Source organism: Colossoma macropomum, unplaced genomic scaffold (assembly GCF_904425465.1).
Source record: "Colossoma macropomum unplaced genomic scaffold, Colossoma_macropomum, whole genome shotgun sequence".
Taxonomy (NCBI): domain Eukaryota; kingdom Metazoa; phylum Chordata; class Actinopteri; order Characiformes; family Serrasalmidae; genus Colossoma; species Colossoma macropomum.
This window is the reverse complement of record NW_023494787.1, coordinates 28,420,680-28,443,640: the sequence shown is the minus strand read 5'-3', so window position 1 is coordinate 28,443,640 and position 22,961 is coordinate 28,420,680. Positions and strand designations below refer to the sequence as shown.

The 22,961-nt window shown below is 40.5% G+C and overlaps 1 protein-coding gene across 2 annotated transcripts in view; it reads right to left on the bottom strand.

Annotated features, from left to right (window-relative positions):
* Positions 1 to 4,952: 4,952 nt before the first annotated feature.
* Positions 4,953 to 22,961, bottom strand: part of ints1 (integrator complex subunit 1) — a 33,473-nt gene continuing 15,464 nt past the window's right edge. Inside the window, exons 24-48 of one of the 2 annotated variants that reach the window (XM_036566755.1) lie at positions 21,655 to 21,759; positions 21,325 to 21,492; positions 21,108 to 21,219; positions 19,454 to 19,612; positions 19,122 to 19,268; positions 18,920 to 19,018; positions 18,667 to 18,791; positions 17,475 to 17,729; positions 17,227 to 17,386; positions 16,600 to 16,731; positions 15,360 to 15,540; positions 13,704 to 13,827; positions 12,812 to 12,945; positions 12,640 to 12,727; positions 11,483 to 11,730; positions 10,009 to 10,138; positions 8,942 to 9,075; positions 8,498 to 8,690; positions 7,262 to 7,383; positions 7,028 to 7,137; positions 6,198 to 6,314; positions 6,002 to 6,072; positions 5,828 to 5,919; positions 5,574 to 5,683; positions 4,953 to 5,352 (exon numbers count right to left, since the gene is read on the bottom strand). In XM_036566755.1, coding sequence (XP_036422648.1) covers positions 5,237 to 5,352; positions 5,574 to 5,683; positions 5,828 to 5,919; positions 6,002 to 6,072; positions 6,198 to 6,314; positions 7,028 to 7,137; positions 7,262 to 7,383; positions 8,498 to 8,690; positions 8,942 to 9,075; positions 10,009 to 10,138; positions 11,483 to 11,730; positions 12,640 to 12,727; positions 12,812 to 12,945; positions 13,704 to 13,827; positions 15,360 to 15,540; positions 16,600 to 16,731; positions 17,227 to 17,386; positions 17,475 to 17,729; positions 18,667 to 18,791; positions 18,920 to 19,018; positions 19,122 to 19,268; positions 19,454 to 19,612; positions 21,108 to 21,219; positions 21,325 to 21,492; positions 21,655 to 21,759 — 3,432 coding nt within the window. In that variant the 3' untranslated portion in view covers positions 4,953 to 5,236. The remainder of the gene's footprint in view (positions 5,353 to 5,573; positions 5,684 to 5,827; positions 5,920 to 6,001; positions 6,073 to 6,197; positions 6,315 to 7,027; positions 7,138 to 7,261; positions 7,384 to 8,497; positions 8,691 to 8,941; positions 9,076 to 10,008; positions 10,139 to 11,482; positions 11,731 to 12,639; positions 12,728 to 12,811; positions 12,946 to 13,703; positions 13,828 to 15,359; positions 15,541 to 16,599; positions 16,732 to 17,226; positions 17,387 to 17,474; positions 17,730 to 18,666; positions 18,792 to 18,919; positions 19,019 to 19,121; positions 19,269 to 19,453; positions 19,613 to 21,107; positions 21,220 to 21,324; positions 21,493 to 21,654; positions 21,760 to 22,961) is intronic. The other variant, XM_036566756.1, reaches the window with a different exon arrangement.

The window sequence follows — 22,961 nt, the reverse complement described above, 5'->3', positions numbered from 1 at the left end:
GAAGCTAATGCTGAGCGGATTGTTTGGCTGAGTTACTGTTTTATCCACATTATGCAAAAAGCTAACTTTTAAATAGACAGTCAGCAAACCCACTTCAAGACCAGCAGAGAAAGCTGGCAAGGCTTCAGTGTGGCACTGAGTGCAGCACCATTTGGTCAAATCTCTTTCATTTTGCTATTTTAATGTATAGAATTCAGAGCTATCAAAAATATCCAGGTGGTTACGTCAGTGGTTACATCCTCCTGGAATGGTTGTGTTGCATTTTGGGGTGTGGTATATCAGAGATACGGCAGCCTACTGGAAAAAATCTGCTGGAGCAGGACGTCATTTGGGCTTCTTTGGCGTGCAGGACAAATTCTTGTTGGTCACATACTGCACACTACTTACTACATTTGAGCAGAGCAAAAGGATTTTAGTCTAAAGTCTAAATCAGTTAAAAGTCTAAAATGTGTTTTGACAATTGTTTAACCATTTCCAATCCTCTCCTCTGTGCAGTCCAATATTATAGTTTTCATCCAATTCCTGGTTTGGCTAATCAATACTGTATTTTGTCATGTCAGCTGTTGGATTGGCTGTGGAGTGTCAAGGGGAAGATCCAGAACCAAAGTTTGTTTTTTAGCAACGTATCAACTACTTTCATGAACACGGGGAATTCTTGTTCTGTTTAACTGTATTTGTTTTATTCTAATGTTATATGATAGTCTTTTTGTAACTGGCGAGAACTGGCTCACACTTTGCGACATGTCAAAGTTTGTCCCAAACGCATCCTTTTAAACATAGCATATATGCTAGCATAAACAAATCTGGATTTACAAACACTTTTCAAGCCGTCTAGTATTCTCTGAGATGCTGCCACTTTAAAATGATCAATTTATGTCCCACACTCTAAAAACAGTGTTGAGTTACTTTTAATATAAATTTTCTTGAAATATTTCAGCACCCACTTACAGATAACAGTTTGTGTTACTTTTAACACAAAATGTGTTCAGTCAGAAAATTATGACACATTGTTAAAAAATAACTTTTTAAAGTGCATTATTTTTTTAAAAGCAATAAAGTGACTATGTTGCATACTTGTATATGTTTTTTTTTTTACTACATTAATGTCAACTAAATGAGGAATATGATCTGTGTTCAACCCTGTTACCCAGTCATTTATGGTGAAAACAGCTCGTATAGTATCTGTTTTGATAGGTGTTTGACATTTTCTGAAGCTTGAGCACTTACTTTGATTAATACTTCTCTGATCAATATCAGCAAAGTATTAATCAATATCAGTGGTGGACAGTAACTAAGTAAATGTAATTTATTACTGTACTTAAGTAGTTTTTTCCTGCATCTGTACTTTACTGAAGTATTTCCATTTTAGGAGACTTTTTACTTTCACTCCACTACATTTCAAAGACAAATATCTTACTTTTTACTCCACTACATTATGCGAAATCTGTCGTTCCTTTTGGTTTATGTGTTTATAAAAATGTATGTAAAAAAACAAAACAAAACAAAACAACAAAAAAAAAGTATGTCAAATGTCAAAATAAAAGAAGCGTGAAGCAATTACACAAATCAGGGCACAGTACGCAGTTTGTTTTGAGCTTGTTTTGACCTGTTGGACATACCGACCCATACGGTTCAACATCAGTGCAGCAGCGTAAAATTTTGGGAGTGTCTATTCCAACATAAATGATGGAACTAACCTAACTTTGTGTAAATAGACCACAATATAGAAATATGTACACACATGCAGTTGTGACTGGCATGTGTCTTTTTTCTGAATTTATACAAACACAATTTCATTTTATAGTAAATTCGTTTTGGCTTGTTCATGTTTATGAACAGAGACCTACAGATGCAATATAGTAAAGGAAAACTCATTTGTGAACCTGTGTTTAAAGCAAGTTTTTATTAAACCTAAACTTGTAACTAAGTTGCAAATAAATCTTAAACCTAAACTTGTTTGCAAAAAGTTATTTCAGAGCCACTCGGTTCTACCTAATGGAAATTGTTTGCCTTCAGTGTTTTGTGCTTATGATAATTTTAATAGACATCAGCGTCAGACTATGTAATGACATTCTATTAAAAGATTGGTTCACCAAGAGTGACACTAGAGTATTTTCACCTAAAATGAATTGATGAAGCAAGAGTCTTGTTACAAAAATGGTAATAGGACATTAGAGCCATAATTAGTCTTCTAGCTTTTGATACTTAAGTACATTTGAAGGCAAATACTTTTGTTCTTTTACTCAAGTAGAGGTCTAAAGGGAGGACTTCTACTTTTACTGGAGTAATATTTTACCTTGGGTATCTCTACTTTAACTCAAGTACATGATTTGTGTACTTCGTCCACCACTGATCAATATAAAGCAATTTTTAAAGAATTTAGAGAAATACACTCCATTTATGGAAAGTCCCTGCTGTTCCAATGCTTTTCTAGGAGCTATACCATCCGAGCTGCGAGAGATCCTAGGAGTTTGCAGTAAGCTTGCCTTAGCTGAGCAGTGTGGACAGGCTTTAACGCTTCAGATCGATGATCCGCGCACAGCTGGAATGTAAATACGAATCAGAATAATGTTATAAATGTGAGTTACAGCTCCTGTTACTTATGTTAAAAAGTTCAAAACAAAGCTATAAAGTGCAATGAACTGGAGATTAGGAATATTGTCAGTGTCCTCCTGCTGCTGGTGCCTGCAAGCTGCCTAAAAACGATAGAACCAGACGGTTAAAATAGAAGTTAGGACACCACTGGGGTTGTCTTAACTTTAAGACAGAATTTAGGAAATTTTGTCTTGTAAGGACATTTCTGTAATACTAGGGACATATTACAGAAACCTCCTTTTTTCACAAATTCGTATTACAAAAGCAAATCTTATCTTAATTGAAAATTGTTTCATGCATCATGCAGCTTCTTATCGCAAGTTAGGAAAACTTAACTTACTCGATCAAAGTCAATGATCAAGTGTCATATCAGCAACCGACCATACGGCAAGCTGAAATGTAAACAGTAATCAAAATAATTAAGTTAGCCAGACAGCTAACTCAGCTAGCTACCATTACCGATGTGAAAAGGTCAAACAAAGCTAAAGCAGAGCCAGTTTATGAGGAGCCTGGCCACTTCCCATTTCCCCATTAACGTTACATCAAAAAAATGACTGCCGAAACGCCAGATGGCGCCCGCGAGCGAGTCCTCAATGAATGGGAGTAAATGGAGCTCAACGGCTAAAAACAGAAAGTTAAAATAGTTTCTAATCACTTGCCCAGAACTTTAATTTTAGAAAGTAGAAGGATGTATTTCACTAAAAAAGCAAAGAAAACGCACCTATATATTTCCTTTTCGCTACAGCAAATGGGTTTTGGGCAGCAGGAAGCTAGCATTACTGCTACTGAGTGTTGACTGGTTGGCCAGCGAAGAAGCTCATTAGCTGTTTGCGCTCACAGACGTCATGGATGTACCTGAGGCGCCGTTTTAAACTCATAACTCGAGTTTAAAAGCTCTAAAAAAATAACAGCAGTGTTAAAATGCTATTTTAATGAAAAAGAATGACTATTCTTTTACATTAAAAATGTTTAAGCATTTCTATGCTTAACTATGATTTTGCTGAAATGCTTCTTGATCCATTCATTTTGGACTCGCTTGGGGGCGCCCTCTAGCGTTTAAAAAACCTGGAACACATTAACGTTAGAGTGGTAATCATCATCTCTAGAAGTTCTCTGACTAAAGCATGAAAAAACAGAAGAATACAGTAACAGCACTTGGTGCTGTTTATCAGAGTATCGCCACTCCAGTTTCAGTTTCCCAAATGCTTAAGCCGACTTCGCTAATGTTTTTCCTCCAAATAAACAGACATACATTCAGCTCAGTCTTCTCATTATTCACCACCATTGCTGTAATATTTTAATCTGACGAGTTTTAACATTAATAATTAATGTTTCAATATTAATACACGAAGGCAGTAAGAGTGGACAGTGGATATCGTGTTTGCAGTGTCTGGGACTATTAAAACGCTGTTAGACAAAACCCTCACAAGTCAAAGCACCGTTTCTATGTTGATAAATGTAACATCATTATGCTAGTTATAGTGAACTATGCTGCCTGTCACTGCATAAAGCAATAGAAACAGACAGGTAAAACTGAAAGTAAGACACCTCTGGGGTTGTCTTAAAGTTAGGACAGAAGTTAGAAAATTTCTTCTAGTTAGGATTTTTCTGTAATACTGTATCTGGATTTAGGACAGGATTATGAACTTAAGAACTGTTGATCTGTGATAGCTTATGTCCTAAATTCAGTCCTAACTTAAGTTGGCATAGTCACAAAGCGGATAAGATTTCAGACGTAAGAAGTTTCTGTAACATGGCCCCTGGTTTCCAAATTGTACCTGCCGAATTTGTCAGTCTGATAATTTTCCAATTTTACGAGTTAACAAGGACCACACAATCACAACATATAAAGACACCGTCCGACAAGCGTGTGACCGCTGCATCAGACAGTCTGCCCCCAATTCTCTGTGCAGACTTGGGGCCCCTTTGCTCTGAGTGACTGAACAATTACTGACGTGGTTAATTTAACCCGGACCCCAGAGGGGGACGCTGGCCAGCATGCAGGCGCACTGTTCTTCTAGTTCCTTCTGACGCCACAGAGAGGTTTTTCAGATGAAGTCAGTGACACCGGAGAAAAACAACTCACACTTTCACGGCAAATTGGCTTCCATCACGGTGGCTGTAGCATAGCTGGAAATTCATCAGAGACACAAACGCAAGGGAAAAGCCAAGAAAATGTAACCTCACTCATTTTCAACCATGCGGAAAGAGTTCATCGCCCTCCTGAGCCATCTTCAAAGCAGGAAACTGTTCTAAAAACAACATACTGAAAGAAACCGCCATCCTATTTATGAGAATCCGATGGAAACTCTGAAATAGTGGGGTCTAAAAAAAAAAAGCACAACTACACTCTGACCTACATTTTCAGACATCTTTTGTTTATTATGCAAAGCACTCTAGAAAAGAAGGTTTGTGATCAATGTTGCTCCCAAAAAGCCACCAAAATCATTCATATATGTTTCATAACTGTTTTGTCCTTTTATCAATCTTTCCGACAGATCAGAATACATCTAAAATCAATACTAATTAAGTGATGTTCACTGAAAATTAAGAGCAACTGATTCCATGCATGACCTTGTTGTCTGATGTTTGACATAGGCAGCTAAAACTATGAACAAAATGTGTAACAAGAACGGATGGTCTAAGTTGTGGCCTCCATGTGCAGGACCTTCATGGACTCTGATATCATAGAGCTGGTATCAATCTGGCCATAGATTCCCACTATGAAAGCCTTATGAAGCAGAATGTCAGCGTGCTCTGCAGAAAAAGAGAAAACACAATGGCACAGACTTGGTTAAACACTTAAGTAGTGCAGTCACATGAAGATTTCCTTTTCTTTTTCTTGTGAACCCTAGCCAAGAATGCCATGAGCCTAAATAAACACAGACAGCCATCATGTGCAATGTATACTAGCACAAAGCTCTCCATTTGTCACAGGTTTTTAAAAAGAACATTTAGAAATTCTCTAAGTATGTTACCTTGGCAGAGCAGCACATATTCTGGAAGGTTCCTCAGGGCTGTTTGGACAACGTCAAAGTTCCCACTGCCCATACAATACATGAAGGTAGGCAGGAAGTCTGATGCTAGACTATATTACATAAGAGAACAAGAACAGGTTACTAACTCTGGTCCTAAGTTGAGAAGCATTTAGATTTAGATTCAGTTACAGCTAACAGAACTTCATCATTTTATTTTTATGTGTATATTAAATGGTTTGAAAGTGCTAGCTTACCTGGGAGTGTTCTGAATGCAGCGCAGTGCTAGACTGAAGGCCATATTGCGACACAGTTCCTCCGGTGAGCTCATCAGTCTCTGCAGGTCATTCTGAAAGCATAAACAGAAAATTGTGGTTTTTTTTCTCCCACCCATATATTCTTTACTGAGGGACTTTATTAAGCAGGCTTACCACAAAATACTGGATTATTTCAGGATTCCTCTTGGATTTCTCATCCACCTCAGTTAAGACCTCCAGCACATCTGGGAAAAGCAACGAAGCATAAAGGTTATTTTTGTCCAGCAAGAACTGCACTCAAGTAATTAGTGGAAGCTGAATTATTACTATGTCCATTTCAATTTAAGTTACGATAGATTTTATGGCTCACCTTCAGTGGCTTCCCCTCTAGAGATCTTCTTCAGGTATTTGGTCACGTCTGCTGAGGTGAGTGGTGTGGAGGCTGAAATACTGACCAGGGGCAGGGAGCCAGAGGATGATTCTTCAGCTAGAACAAAAGAAGAAAATATATACTTATAGAAATATAGTTTGGGGAAAAATTGAATTAACCCAGTTTTCCACTTAATCCAGATGTAGTTGGTCAACTAACATGTTTAGAGTGCACATTTTACTTCTTTAGTTTAGAGCTGGAGCTGTAAGGCTAACGTTGCTAACAAACACTAGAACTCAACAGTCACTTAAATTGCTCAAAGTGTTACCTTAAAAATAAATACAAAATAAAAAAATATTATCCCCAAAACTTCTTTCACTACAGGCAGCAATTTCAGACACCAGGGTACTCACAATGCAGGGCTCACAGAAGGTCATACTGTGTCCTAAACTACAAGACATCCGTTCTACCTTACTGAAGACCTGCATACAGTTTGAGTGGGCTGATGGAAATTTTGTTAATGTATTTTTACAGAAACAATTTGGGTGACTATTGAGTTCCAGTGTTTGTTAGTAATGTTAGCATTATTGCTCTGGTTCTAAACTAAGGAGGCAATATTTAACATGTTTAATATATATATATATATATATATATATATATATATATATATATATATATATATATATATATATATATATATATATAATATTTAACAATATAACATGTTTTGGCTGATCAAAGGTATGTGGAAAATTGTGGAAATGAAATTTCTTTAATAGAAGTTAAAAATGGTAAATTGTTATTCTGACATAAGATACGAGGTAAGCTACCATCTCTGTCCTCTGCAGTGATCTCTGAGGATCCTGTCTTCACAGGCAGAGTAAGACCAGCCAGCAAGGACTTCAGTTGCACTAAATCTGGATTTTCTGAGGAGAGTCCCCTAACAGACACAGACAAGTATGAGTGTGCAGGAGATACTCACTTATTGCATACAATTTTAAACAACATACTTGAAAAAAGTACAAACAGATTACCTTAATTAAAAAAATCAGAGTACGACTTACTGTAGGACATCAGAGTGCTTCTGAAGATAGGGCACAGCGGCTGCTGCATCGTGGGTTATGTATTTCTGAATGAACTGCACAAATTTTGTAATGATTGGCATACGGGACAATCTCCTGAAGTTCTGCAAGGAAAACAGATTTTACATCGCTTATGGTGTGTTATGTAAAACGACCAATCGAAGCAATTTTAGAGTGCTATTTATAAAACAAACCTTTCCATTAGTATAGAATTTTTTTTATGTAGTCAGCACAAAAAATGCCAGCTGAGGTCAATGAAAATGGAGCTTTTGGAAAATTATCACTTTTTTGGATGATTTGGACTTTTGGACCAGTTACAGGAAGTCGAGGCAGGCTTTCATCAGCCATTAAACAACAGAAGAAGAAAAAGAACCGGGAGAGTAAAAATGAGCCACTAACACACAGGGAGAGGAGTAGACAAAATATTTAACTGCAATTTGGTTGGACGAAAAAGGTCAATTCAACCTGAAAGGACGCTTAAGAAAGCTGATACTTGTACTTTATTTTCAGAGAGGATGAGAGAGAGAGGATTCATTTTCTCCTTTTAAACAGAAAAGGCTACGTGCTGAATTGACAACATGCTGACGTCAGACGCATGCTTCTCTACAAACCAGTCCATGTCAACTATAGGGAGACGCAACCCACTTAGGTGACGACGACAGGACATAGGTGTATCATGCAAAGTTCTTTAGTGCGCTTGCTCAATTGCAAAGCTAACTGGATCAAATTTAAACAATGTAACAAAAACATTAACTTTGGTTTAGGCTTTCAGGTACAAAAATGCAGTAAGAAAGACATTGTGCTGTTGCATTTGCAACACACCGTCAAGCTATTCGACACTACAACTTTGCGCTCCATATGTCACGCAGTATAGACCCTCGCAATGTTATGTTTTTCTCAACAACACCATAATGAGTCACCAAGTAATTTTTGGGTTCTCGTGTAGACAGAAAAATCTTAAAAACAATGCTGAGAGTTTACATGTTTAAAACCCTTTAAACAGAAACATGTTTGACTGCTCTGTTTATTACTACACATGGAAAAATGCTTCTGCTACATTTCTGAGAGGAAGGAGCGTGGTTTATTGCAATAAGCAACACTGTAACTTTCAGTGCAGCCACCATGTTCCAATTTTGAACTATAGTTCAGAAAATTGACTAAAAATAAATCTTTCAAAGCAAAACTGACTGACATGCTCACTGAATCCCAATGTAGTACCTGCAGGACTTTAATGAAGGAGAGCAGGCAGTCCTGCAGCGCCCTCTGGTGGTCTGGATGGAAGACTAGTGGCTGCAGCAGCTCCAGGATAGCCAGCACATCGCTGAAGAAGGTCAGGTGGTGCTGCTGCCTGAACTCCTGAAGGTTAAGGTGGATCCGGCCATGCAACAGGGCAGCGATCATAGGCAGGTGCCTAAGGGGAGACATCATTTTATTGTCATCACTAGAAGACAACTACAAATCACTAAACAGAGCCTAGTACTAAGTAGAGTAAGTAAATTAAAAGATTACTCAAAACGTTAATGCTGCTTAGATGACCATAGGGGCCAATTAACATGCGATTAAAACAAAGCAGTCTGGGCCTCACTGGCCACATTTTGGGAGAAGGTTTTCCTTTAACTCTGAATTCTGTGTATAATAAATGTTGTGAACCGTGTGGTGCACCTGAGCAGAAGCACGGGGTGGGACACGGCTAGCTTCCTGCAGGCGAGGTTAGCATCAGACACACGGCTTTCAGCTGATTTGGACTCTCCCGTATCAGCCAGAAGGGTGATGAGACGATGCACTAGAACGTCCAGCTGTAAGAACAAACAAACAAAAAACCCACAAGTGATAATGCTAAACACTAAATTATTCTTAAAGACAGCTTTAAAGGGGAATTTCTCAGATTTTTCACATTTTATGCATAATTAAAATGTTAAGATGTAAACAAAATCATTCAGAGTAGTTTGATGTGAAACTGATGTCAGAATTGTTCACAGTATTTAAAGGTGGACCAGCCGTCCATGTCTAAATACTACCTAGCAGAAAGTTATTACATGAAGTGGTTATGAATATACTTCCTGGTGTACAGGTACACACAAAACCCCTCACTGGTGGTTTTGGACTGCAAATAAAATTGCTATGTTTGTGCTGTAGACATTGCGACCCCTGATTCCTATCACTACCTCTGTAAAGAAATCAGTACATCTCTCTACAATGAACCATTTCACATCTAACCATTCTGACTTACTATGTTTACATCTTACTCACTGAGCTTTGAAGAACTTCTGAAAAAGTGGTGGAATTCCCCTTTAAAGGAATTTTAAAGGCAAAACTGTTTTCTCCTTCTCCAAATGTAGTCGATTAGCCAAAATATGTTTGGTGGCTGAAGTTCACTTCTTCAGTTTTGCGATTAGTTCTGCACTACAAGCCTAAATGCAAACGGTAGCTAAAGAGTAACGGAAGCTTACAGCCCACCAGTTAGCATTATGCCAACGGCAAATCATCACACTTGCCTAAAACTGCACTGAATTATTAAGTAAACTCAAATAGACTTGGTTTTGGACACTGTAAGATGTACTGTTATCTACAAAAGTTTTGATGAATATTCTTCTATTGTGTCTGTCTGGCTAAGCTTCTGTTGTCTTTAGCTATGGGATGGCATTTTATCAAAGAGGAAAATTCTGGCTAAACCATTTCTTTAAGAAGCACAAGACTATATTAAGCAGCCTTGGCCTCTTGGTTGGTACCTTGCAGGTGCTTCCGTCGGCAGCAGCCTCGCCGCTCAGCGTAGCATCGGGCAAACGCACATGCTGGATGACCTCAGGGAAGTGCAGGTAGATCTGCAGCAGCAGGTTCTCACACCTCCTGCTCATCACACTGTGAAAAACAAGAACCTGCAACTTAAGTCTCTCTGAAACAGGAAATTCATAAATGTCCTGAACTAGTCTGTGAAGTGTTTAATGATTACTTCAGTTGAATGTTGAGTGAAGCGTTTGTACACTTCTAACACATCGCATAGACAAAAGCAAGAAAGAAAGAAAGAAAGCAGTAACCCTGCTACGCTCTTTCTAACTGGGTCAGACTGAAGCCAGGACAGACAAACTTAAGAGTCCACAGGGGCAAACGATAATGCCAAAGAACACAGAAGGGACAGAATCCCTCTCTGGAAGGAGAGAGGCAATAAATACCACTCTGAGATGACACTGTACTCCCAACAAAGCCTGCGTGTTATTACTTGACTAAAAGAACACGCAGCAATAACAGCTGGCGCCATGTCCGAACCCTGCTTCTTTTCCATGCTTTGGAGACCAATTGTGGCTTACCCATGCTAATCTAGTATTGTTCTCTCAAAGAGCTTTACATGGAGTGAACGCCAAGCTGACAGAAAACTGTTTATCCTACACAAGGCCAACCATTTGCTTTGTGCCCTGGTTTTTATGCCCACCCTCATTTTCATCGCTAGCTGCTAGACAGCTTAGCTGACTTAAAATATTGTGATTCTCGCCATTAATTTCCTGCACCCGACCTTGGCTGAAGTCCTCTCCTCATTAAGGAGCTTTAATAAGCAAAGGCATGATGATGAAAGAGGGGCTGGGCTTCACAGCTGCCCTGTGATCTTGGACAGGCCCCATCGAAGGCCTAGTCACAGCACTGGCGAGAGGAAGAGGCCACAAAATTAATCCCCTCTGCCTTCATCAGCTTGTGGCGAAGAAGCTGCCCAAGATCAGAGCAATGGGCAACTTCCCCACGATTTTCATTTCACACCACAAGAACTAATTACACAGTGCGGCCGGCTCACAAACTTCACTGAGTGGCAGTAGGAGTATCAGTGCAGAGTGGAATGTTATCAGTACATTGGTCTGCTTTGTTAAGGGACATGGAAGTAAGTGTGAGTCTCAATAAAAGTATGGAATGCAACAAGGCAGACAGTAACTTGGGCTGAGGCTGATCTCTGTGTGACACTGGTGATACTGCTCTGAAACTGGATTTTTGTTGAAGAAACTGGCTTGTTAAAAGAATACCATAGTAAAGAGTGAATAGTAAAATAAAACAAAAGCTTAATTCAGTCTTTGCACTGAATGTTTACCTGGTCATTTACCCCTTTGTGAAGAAAAGGTCATATTTTACGTGTTTTTGTATGATAATTTTGAATGGGAACGATCACTGCTCAAATTGACAGTGTACTGGACGCATTAGCAAGAAAAACTGCAGTACCCATACCTGTCTCCCCACTTTTTGATGCAGTTGATAAGGTATTCAGAGACATCGCGGATGCTCTGCAGGTCGCCGTGGCAACAGCTGTGGAGCAGGGGTAAGCGGGACTGGATGAGGGAGCAGGAGGCCTGGTCCAGTGCGTCTTTAGCCTGGCCTGTGTCCCGCCAGCTCAGCTCCGATTCACACAGAATCAGGTCCACCAGACTGATTAGCTCATCAGAGGTCAGCTTCAACACAAACTTCTCTGTACGTTTCTGTAAAGACAGCAAGGTTATTGCAGCAAACTCAATTAAACAGTTTAAAACCTGAAATGAAAAGAGTATAAAATAAGGTGAGAAAATATGTTTAGTTTCTGGAGTGTATAAAGGCATTAAACAGAAAAACTACGGACATACAATTGGAATCTGCAAACATTGAAAAAGGCTCCAAGTGACACTTATTCCAGGGGCAGGCAGTTTTTCTTGATAAGCTAATTTTTCATTGAGCCATATTTAACTTTTTCCCCAATATAACATAGCTTCCTTGGGCTCACTGAAAGACTAGTATAGTAAATAGAGAACAGTTAACTAAAACAACACCTTTATTCAGCCTTTGTTCTGTACGTTTTACCCTGTCGTTTACCCTTTTGTAAAGAAAAGGTCATTTTTTGGGTGTTTGTATGGTGAGTTTGTATGTGAGTGACCATTGCTCAAAAGCAAAATTGGAAATGGCTAATTTTTTTATTTCGGCAGATCTTTGTTGCAGTTTTAAGTTGTGCATTGTGAGGCAGGTAAGCGCACTCATCCTGTATTTGAATGCTGCAGCTACACCTGTACCAAAATGTCATAGCATAATTATACATCTCATTATACGACTCATTTTGTCAATTAGTCAGTTACCTGCAACATTTGATTTCTGTTATTTAAATAGACAACTGATCTTTTTACAGAAACAAAACCTTACAAAAGGTAAAAAAAAACCAAAAAAAAAAAACCTGAAACTGTACTGTATTCAACATGAGAATGAAAAATATAGGAATTAACAATTTAAAACATTAACCATTACAGCTGTAACCTTACTCACAGCAGGCTTTCATGTCCTGCTAGTTTCGATTTCTTGCTATCCACATTAGGACATTTGACCAAACCATAAAATTAACTTGCTGCTGCTGCATCTGGTCTTACCTGTGGAGTTTTCTGGTCTCTGCCCTGCCAGATGCGAGGGATGTGACTGCAGGCCCACAGGAAGTCCAGAGCTGAGGAGGGGTCCACCCTGGAGAAAAAAAATGATATCACATCACTCACTGCCTGTTGTACACAGGAGAGTGGGTGTTGGGGTGGAAGCTAGTGCTGTTACCTGTGCTCTCTTGGTCTGTTGAGCAGCGTGCTGATGCACTGGTGCAAAGTGCTCCAATTAGACTGGTGAGTGAGCAGTGCCAGCAGGTAGGGCCTGTAGGAGGGGGCTGCACACACTCCTCCAATTTTACCCTGCTGGAACACACACACACACACACACACACACACACACACACACACACACACACAGAAAACACACACAGAAAACACACACATAAGAAAAGAAACTTATCGCCGCTGCTGGAACAAAAAACTCATATGTCCAAAATGGTAACAGGAAAAAACATTTTTGTTAAATTTGAAAACTGAAGAAGCATTGCTGAGTTAGGAGGAAAAAACACGCTAAAACATGATGTAACATTACACTCACAGTCTCAAAAAGAAGGTCTGGCTCAATGTTTAGGTGTCACATGCAAAATCAAGTTTATACTGAAGATATGATGACAGCAGTACATAATTCACTCATCCTTGGAATACATTTTGTTCAAGTTTTGACTGAATAGCTCTTCTTTGTATAGTCTTTCAATGTGTTCACAATCAGATTAAATTGCTCAGAGAAGAGGTTCGAAGCACTACCAATTCTGCATGCAATTACACGTTTCAACCAGAGAGGTCTCCAAATCCCCATACTTAAACAATTTAGCTTAAACTTTGAATGGAATTAATGATTATATCCAAGTCATTGTAGACTATTTCTATTACTCAATTCAATATGCAATTTTAACATACTGTTAAAAGCAGCTGGTGATTTCAAATTCTGTAAAAACAAACAAAAAAAAAACAAACAAAAAAAAGGAAAAAAAAAAGCGGAGATTCAAGGTTTTGTTCTACCAGTGATGATATGCTGACTAAAAAGTCCAGGCTAGTAACTATTTATGTGCAGGTGGAGGTACCTTGTTTAAGGAGAAGAGCAGCTTCTGCTGGAGGTCTGAGCAGACAGAGGTCACCTCAGGGTCAAGAAGCTCCAGCCAGTCAACCAACAGCCCTGAGCTGGAACTGGTCCTTTTCCCCTCCAAGCTGTTAATGTGGAAACAAACACACACACACACACACACACACACACACACAATTAGAATAAAAAGGCACACTGAGGGGCTCGTGTGGCACAACTGTGTGGGTAGGATGACACTCTTTCTCTTCCCATCATCCAGAGTAATGCTAGCCAACATGGGCATCCGTTAATGAACAGATACACAACCTGACAACGAAGAACTAATGACTAACTAAGGCTGAATGATTACTGACTTTTGTCAGCATTGCACCAGTTTCCCTGTGTTTTACAGCAAAGACTACAGCCGATGGCTGACATGCACATACTTAATGCGCCTGTGTGAAAAGAAACAAGATATAACAAGAGCTGCAAAGAAACAAAGTAAGAACACTACACTTCTGCTACACACAGAATATGAAAGTAAAAAAGTTAGCGGCCGCTAGCAGCACTGGGTGCGTAAAAAGGCGACATAAAAGTGTATGTTGTACATTAAACATGTTACATGAAATAAAATGCACAGTTCATGCAAGTTCATAATTATATGACAAAAAAAATCCATGAATTGACTGAGTATCCCACACTTCATTTGACATTGGCATGTTATTAGAGCACCTTGAGAGCATTTGCGTGTACGTGTTTATTCATAAGCACAATACGATATTAAAATACTGCATGTTTTTAAACTCAGACATTCATACAGAAAAAACTGATAAAATGCCCATCCCTGGTAACTTTGGTACTTGCACTGGTGTTGAAGAATTAGGCTTTTCTCTGTGTGGGATCTTAAAAATGCTGTCTGTTTCCTTTGTTCTCTTTCACTTCTCTGCTTGTCCTCTGATTCTCAGCTCTCTCTTACGACTGCACAAACTAACGCCGATGGTCAGCCACCGATGCTCGCTGATGTCCTGACTGTCTCCGACAATCAACAGATGGCTGACAGACAGCGTGGAGCATCAGGACCCTCTTATCTGACGTAACAGAACTGGCCGTTAGTGTTCTTTTCCAAGCATGCTGAGCTGACGCTGTGTTATCAACAGTTGATGTGGTGATGCTTCACATGTCTTGGGGGAAGGAGTGCTAGCCTTCACCCTCCCAGCTTAGTAGTATATGTAACGTGGGTAGGAACTGGCCATGACTAAATCAGGTAGAAAACAGGTTAAAAAAAAAATAAAATAAAACTAAAGCACACACTTTACACCAGTGGTCACCAACATTCCTCCAGGAGATCTACTCTCCTGCAGAGTTTAGCTCCATCTTGCATCTAACATGCTGTCCCTCTGATCCAGCCAATCAAGCAGAAGTTAGCTGGAGCAGGTGTGGCAGGTTGTAGTTAAAAGGTGGATCTCCTGCACCAGGGTTGGTGCCGCTACTTTACAATATACACTTTAATCTGTCAAAGTTATCAACAAACTTACAAAGTTATAAGTGAATCAGGTGAACCTACTATAGAGGTAACACCTGGTTCACACTGTAACACCTCTTAACTACTACATCACAGCAGGCAGGAAGCCCCTGGAAACTGTGCAATGTTTTTCAGACCACACTCGATATTGCTTACACTTTAGAGTCTGTCTCCATCTTCACCCCTCTCTCCTCTGTCTCCTGCAGCAGCAATGAGATCACCATGGCAACAAGGTTGGTCGTGTTGCCGGGCGCTCCCGTCTCTGTACCGACGGTCATAAGCAGGGACAGCAGTTCCTCCAGATATGGGGACTTCACCTCTATTAGTCCCTGCAGGACTGGCAAGCACAAACATACACACAAAGATCACATGTAACAGCAGTCACTTTCTGTTGCCCAATCTCCACAGACTCTTGTGAAATTCTTCCAGGTCCAAGACTGAAAAACAACCCAGCAAAAAACACAGGCCAACGCCAATCCCACATGGTAAAACCAAAAACCACTATAATTGTGTTCTCCAGTAAACCTCTAACGGCCCCCAGCCTTTCCAAAGAGACACTTCTAAAAAGAGTTCTCATTCAATGTCACAGAGGCCCAACGTGGCTCTCTCTGGACATAAACAAGTCTGGAGAGGCCCTGAATTTTTCCCCTGCGTGTGGCTGTTTTAATGTTCATTCTGGTTCCTTTTCAGATGACACATGCTAAAGTCATAAAAAAAACAGATAAACAATGAAGTCTGGAGAAGCTGAGTAATATTGCTGTCTGCTCCAACAGCAACACATGGAGTTAAGCTGTCTGCTGTGAAGATATCAGATAGAGAGACTGCAGTCTAGGGTTCAGCTGGAGAGGCTAACTTTGCCTATGTTAGTGCTTCGCTAAGCACAAGCTGTTCTAAAGCGGCTGTTTTGAAAACCACACATGCGGCAGACACAGCCTTTGCTGATGATTAGAGGAATGCAAGAACACCAAGAACAGCAGGCGTGCTTGCCTAACTCCAACAAAACTGTTTCTAATAAGCTTAATGAATCTTGGGCCAGATTCTCAAAAGCACTAAATTGTTAAGGTCAGGTCAACTAAAAAAAAAAACAAAACAAAAAAAAACAAAAAAACAACAGAGCCACCTTATGCTGACCTTGGTGCTACAGGACTTTTGCCAAACTTGCCCCTAAACAGGTTTTGCTTAACAGTGAATGGGGGTTTTCCTCAAGCCAGTCCTCAGGGTCCACCAGACAGTCCAGATATTTGATCTAACCTAGTGCCTAGTACACCCGTGCCAGGGATTCATTGTTCTTAATGTTTCGTTTATTGTGTGTTAGGGCTGGGACAGTGCTAAAATGTGGAAGATCTGGTGACCTAGAGAACTAGATTAGGAAACACTGGTTTCATGGGTATGCTACCTTTTCTGACGAGTTCAGGTTCGGCGTTGCATCTCTCTCCAGCCCTCAGCGAGGCGATAATGCCTCTTACTGCCACCTCCAAATCCCGTCTGTATGCCAGAGCCTCTGCCAGGTGCAGGAAGCCTGTACGTACTGACACCACCACAACAGGAAAAAGGAGAGCATATAGTGATCAGTTACGAATAAAAGCTAGTGCTGCATATTAGCATGGCAAGAGTGCCTTTTCAAACTGATACATTAAATGCGTAAAGGAAAACTTCAACAAGACATTGCTAATAATAAATATAAACTACCTTTTCTCTGTTATGTCTTGATCATGATATATGTGTTAGCATTTTTCTGACCATAACAGAAGGAGCTCAGTTCATGAATGAAAGCTAGTACAGCTTCACAGCATGATATAACTAAAAGAGTACCTTGTTACAAAATACATAAAGGACTACTAATTAACAGCAACATTAATAGTTAGGAGGCTGTTAACATGCTAGCATGCAACTTTCACTATTTTGTTTTACTCATAGTCAAGTTTAGCTTTTTAAAAGACTTTTTTTCTTGTCATGAGTGTGTATGGGGATGCATGGACAGTGTAATGACAGACTTTGATGAAAAGTAGAGTGAGGTAATCACCATCAGTGACGCGGTGCTTGTGAGAGTACTGGGCGGCCAGAGACTTCAGCAGGGTATTGAGGGGGCCTGCGTCCACCGCTGAGCTCTCCAACCATGTCAACATCTGCATGACCACTTTAAAGAAGAGTGAGGCGAAAACCACGTCCTGAGACACCAGCCGCTGACGGACACAGAGATGTATAAAAGTCAGGTATGATGAGTAGGTAGATACTACTGAGATACTGTGTCCACCTGCACAGTTCTCGTACCTGATAGAGGTGCAGCTGGCGCAGCAAAGGACACGAGAGGGCGTGGCTGTGATGCATGGCCATAACCAGAGCTCCAGCGTGGGTGGAGCTGAGGAGGGCTGCCAGGGCTTGCAGGAGACGTGCAGCAGTCCCACTTTGCTGGCTGAGACCCTGCCGTGCCCGCAGCACCTCCTGAGCCAGGGCCTGCTGCAGGGCCAGAGCTAACGGGCGGGCAGGGGGTGTGGGCCAGCGTGGGTCCACCTTCAGAGGGAACAGCTGCACACAGAGTCATCAAAAACAGAGGAAATGCTGATGGATGTGAGCCTTGTTTATGTAAGCATTTCCAAATAATTAATGGTCTTTTGTTCTTAGCTCTGGAACAATGCAGTGTTTTCCAGATCTAACCTGCCCTGCTTAGTTTTATGTTTAGTTCAGCTCAGGAAGTGGTTGATAACTAGATATTAGGGGGCAGTGCCAGTACTGGAGTTGTATGGAAACACTGGACTATTGCATTTAATAAATTAATTCAGTAAATATGGGCATCAGTACCAATCTGGGAATTGTGGGCTGATGCCCATAGCCAATATTTTTCATGTATGTATCTGCCAATGCTGATATCAATGATAATTCATAAACATCTATAAAATGTAGAAATTGGGATGAATCCACATGTATTTGCACTATAGAAAAATATAACATTTATTTCTGTAGGTTTATCAATGCTGAAAAATGGATAAAATGCAAATCATTTAGTACAGCAGTACAGCAACCTAAACGCTGGGCTCTTCTGGAATACAATATATACGTCATCAAATATCCATATGAAATATCTGTCAACAATACTGACGACAATACTTTACTTTTAAGCAATCACAGCATGAAACGTCTGGGTGCCCCAGTCAAATTTACATGTTTTGTTGATTACTACAACAAACATACTTTTTCACATTTTAATGCACAAGTACCGTTCATTTGCTGAAAACATAAAATGTGGACTGTGCAAAAAATATTTTTCCAATATGTTAAATTTAGGAAACAGAAATTGTGTGCTAAAATTATGTTCTCTGTAGAAGATGTGTTAACCTATTTTCATTTAGAAAATCAAGAAAACGATTCATGTGACTGGGGATATTCAAACTTTCACATGCAACTGTTTCTGTCGATACTGATATGGGTCAGTGTGACTCTCTGCTATATAATCAGTGGTGTTCACCTGTAGCAGAATACCAGTGAGATCATCTTCAGGGCCGATGACAGGCACCTGACCCAAGGTTCTCATCTTCACAGAGCCGGGGGGGGGCTCCACTGTGACCTTAGCCCGGCTCACCTCTGCACTGTCTGCCATACACAAACCAGCAAAGCAATGTAAGCAAAGAGTAGAATCTACTCATGCAGGGTGGATATACCGATAATTAAGTAAAAGGTGCAAGGCTCTCAGATTTACATTCTGCCAAGAAATAACTTACCTCTGCGGGGAGGAAGTGAAGCACTGAGTAAGCTGTGGAAAGTGTGCCCTCCGGTGGCACCTCTCTCATGCTGCACCTCCACCAGATGCGCCATGTAGTCTGTCACAGAAAGACAGAATTCAGACAATACTGTATCAGTTACACATAATTAGTGAATTTATGAGTGAGGAAGTGTAATTAGAGGTGGACTGGATGTCCTTACTTTTGTCCATGATGTTCTGCTCCAGCGTCTGCGGGTCGTGGGAGACGGCCTGGTCCAAGTACTGCAGAAGCTTGCTCATGCTGGACACAGGGATGCCGAAGGACTGCACAAAAAGCAGCAGCTGCTGGGGCTCTAAATCTTGGAGTGCTGGGGGGAGAGGGAGAGGGGGAGAGAGAGAGAGAGAGAGAGAGAGAGGGAGAGGGGGAGAGAGAGAGAGAGAGAGAGAGAGAGAGAGAGAGGGAGAGAGAGAGAGAGAACGTGTATGCTCACGATCTCACAGAAGAACTTCATTTGAGTCCTATATTACTACGTGATTGGTAGTAACTGCTTACCTGCATCAACCAATCGGGAGACTTCTGAGCGGATCATTCTCAGTTTTAGCCAATCAGGCAACAGAAGTGCCTCCTCAGAGGTGTCCACCAGGAAAGCAGTAGGAAGGGGCTTTTTATCAGGAAACCAAATGTCTAGCAGAACGAAGAAGTCACTTTCCCCTGGTTATAAAAAAATATCCAAATGTGCACATTTTTATTCCATATAACGGAAAAAAAGCACAATAAGTATAGTTTGGACATTTGTTTTTTGAAAAATGCATTAGTTCTACTATGACACTTGCATGGGTACATGGGGCAAAAACGACATAACTTTTGCTGGAAGTGTACAGAGCTATACCATGTGAACCATGTTATTCTGTGTAGACAAGATTAACAAAAATACTGCCGAAGAAGACACATTAGCAGATGTGCGAAAATGGCACGCTCCAGGACATCACAAGTTCAATGTCTGGCGTCAAGCTGTCCAGTGATGTTACGTTAGCAGCAGTGTGAAAATGCGCAGTGGCACTTCACGTGACTTGGAGAAAACTTGCACAAGGCCTGACCCTACCAGCTTGGTAGCATTATATGAAAGACGGAGACCTAGCTAGTGGGTGGGAATTTGCCATTACTAACTTGGAGAGAAAACTGGGTTAAGTAACATCCTCTAAAAAGTAAACATTCTCTACAGGGAACAAACTTAAATATGGCCTTTTTTTCTAATTTTAGCGCACATTTCTACTTTTCTGCTACAACATAAATCATCAAAATGTGCCATAATGTGCACAAGCCACATTTTACGCTTTATTTTTTCCAAATATGTCACATTCAAAAGATAACCAGTAATTGTGTATTAACATGTGCAGAAGTACACTGATCAAGCATAACATTATGACCACCTGCTTGTTTCTACACTCATTGTCCATTTTATCAGCTCCACTTACTATATAGGTGCACTTTGTAGTTCAACAATTACAGACTGTAGCCCCCTTTTACCTTGTTCTTCAGTGGTCAGGACCCCCATGGACCCTCATGAACCCTCACAGAGCAGGTACTATTTGGGTGGTGGATCATTCTCAGCACTGCAGTAACACTGATGTGATGGTGGTGTGTTATTGTGTGTTGCGCTGGTCTGAGTGGATCAGACACAGCAGTGCTGCTGGAGTTTTTAAACACCTCTGTGTCACTGCTGGACTGAGAATAGTCCACCAACCAAAAATACCCAGCCAACAGCGTCCTGTGGGCAGTGTCCTGTGACCAGTGATGAAGGACTAGAGGATGACCAACACAAACTGTGCAGCAGCAGATGAGCTATCGTCTGACTTTACATCTACAAGGTCCACTCAGACCACCACCCAAATAGTACCTGCTCTGTGAGGGTCCATGGGGGTCCTGACCACTGAAGAACAGGGTAAAAGGGGGTTAACGAAGTATGCAGAGAAAGAGATGGACTAGTCTGTAATTGTAAACCTACAAAGTGCACCTATATAGTAAGTGGAGCTGATAAAATGGACAATGAGCGTAGAAACAAGGAGGTGGTCATAATGTTATGCCTGATGGGTGTATATTCTCTGTACTGGATGTGTTTACTCTTTGACTTAGAACTTACAACTATATACACACATTAATAAATTAATATGAAGAAAAAGCAGAGAGGCAGAGAGAAGCAGCATACCTTTGGGTGGTCCCAGAGTGAGCAGAATGACCATAGCATGGACAACCAGGATGTGCATGGTGGCAGTTTCACCTGTGGTCCAACGCAGAAACACCTGATCCTGAGACTCCGACTGTCGATTTCAATATAAAAGCGATTAACCAGCTGATATAATATAAAACAAATGCAGTTACATTTCACAAGAGTGCATGAATATATAAAACTGAAGTGTGCTGACCCAACTGTAGAGGTCTTCCCCCTCCTTTGTCTTCCTCATGCGGCGGATGTAGGTGGAGAAGATGGAGATTAGGGCAGTGAGCACAGCATCTGACTCTGGCCTACATGAGTGCTTTGAGAACAGACTGTTCATGATGGTAGAGCGCTCCACAATCAGCCGGGCAACGTCCTTAAATAAAAATACATACACAGACAGAGGAGCAAAGATCAGCCATGAGAGCGACTCCTAAATCCTACAGAATCCTACAATTTGACTTGGACGTTAAACCGGCAATACCAATCAACCAAAATGTCACACCACTGCAAGCTTGAAAAATTACATTCCCCTCACCAGCGCCAGGTCATTATGCAGGCCCTGCTCCTCCACTGGTGCATGCTGGGAGAGGTAGATCAGATAAGCACTGATGGTCTGAGGATCTGTCTCCATGTGAATGGCCTTTAGAAAAAGACATGCGATTATACATCAGTACTTCTGCAAATGACAAAACCAATGAACATCTTAGGGGGACGCAATATATCGGCAACTGACATGTTTGCTGATAAACAATTGTTCAATTATTGGTCTGACATTGAAAGTATTTTTTTTTTGCTCACATATGCACTGACACATGCACAGCCATGGACAGCATAGTGGTAACACCAAGCCGCACACATGGAAGATTAAAGGGCTTGATTCCTGGTCAAGGCATGAATGCCACAATAAGAGTCTTAAGGTCAGAACTCTTAACACTACATAAGAGCGTCTGCTAAACATTGTCATGTTTACAAAAACTGACTTAAGCATGTGAATTTAATCATTGATTAGTATTGAGTTTTAATTAGAGATGTTCACAAGTCCAAGTTGAGTCAAGTCTGGGGGATGCGAGTGAAGTCTGGACTCTTTAGAAGACAACACTAAAAACCTTTTTGGTTCGACATAGCTTCAAATAACAAGCATTTTTTTGGTAGAAAAACCCTCAGCCTGAAGAACAGAACTAAAGCACTACACATTGTAAAGGTGGTGTTTAAAGACGGAAACAACTTGAAATGGTTGGTTAGTCTGTAGTTTGAATAGTAAGCATGCAAGTGTGATCTGTAACTTACTAAAACTTTAGTGAGCATAGCTGACAACTTCATCTAAATTAGCTACTGAACTAGCTAGCATACTTCATATCCAAACTACATGCTAGCCAACCATTACAAGTCGTTTTGCCTCTTTCCTTTAAGCACCACATTTATGGCATGTACCTCTTTGTTCAGTCCATTCTATTAAGAAAGGCTCGTTATTTGAAGACCTGACACAGTTGTGAGCCCAGGACAACTGCACTGCAGTGATGACTGTGCATTACTGTAGCAAAACTGACAGGTAAATTAATACATGGAAACTTAAGTTTTATTCATGCGCTGCATTATGGTTGATGTTCTTAATTTAATTTGAGTCCGAGTCATGAGTCAGTTAAGTTCAAATCAGAGTATTTTAACTGAAATTGTTTTATGCTCCCTGTATTTCATATACTGTTTAAAACATGAATTATTATGTTATTGTTACTTATTTTAAAATGCAATACACAAAAAAAATCAGTTATTGATAATGGTACAGGTCATAATAAGGTGTTATCAGTTTACCCTTACCAATCAAAAACTGGTGCAGCCCTACTG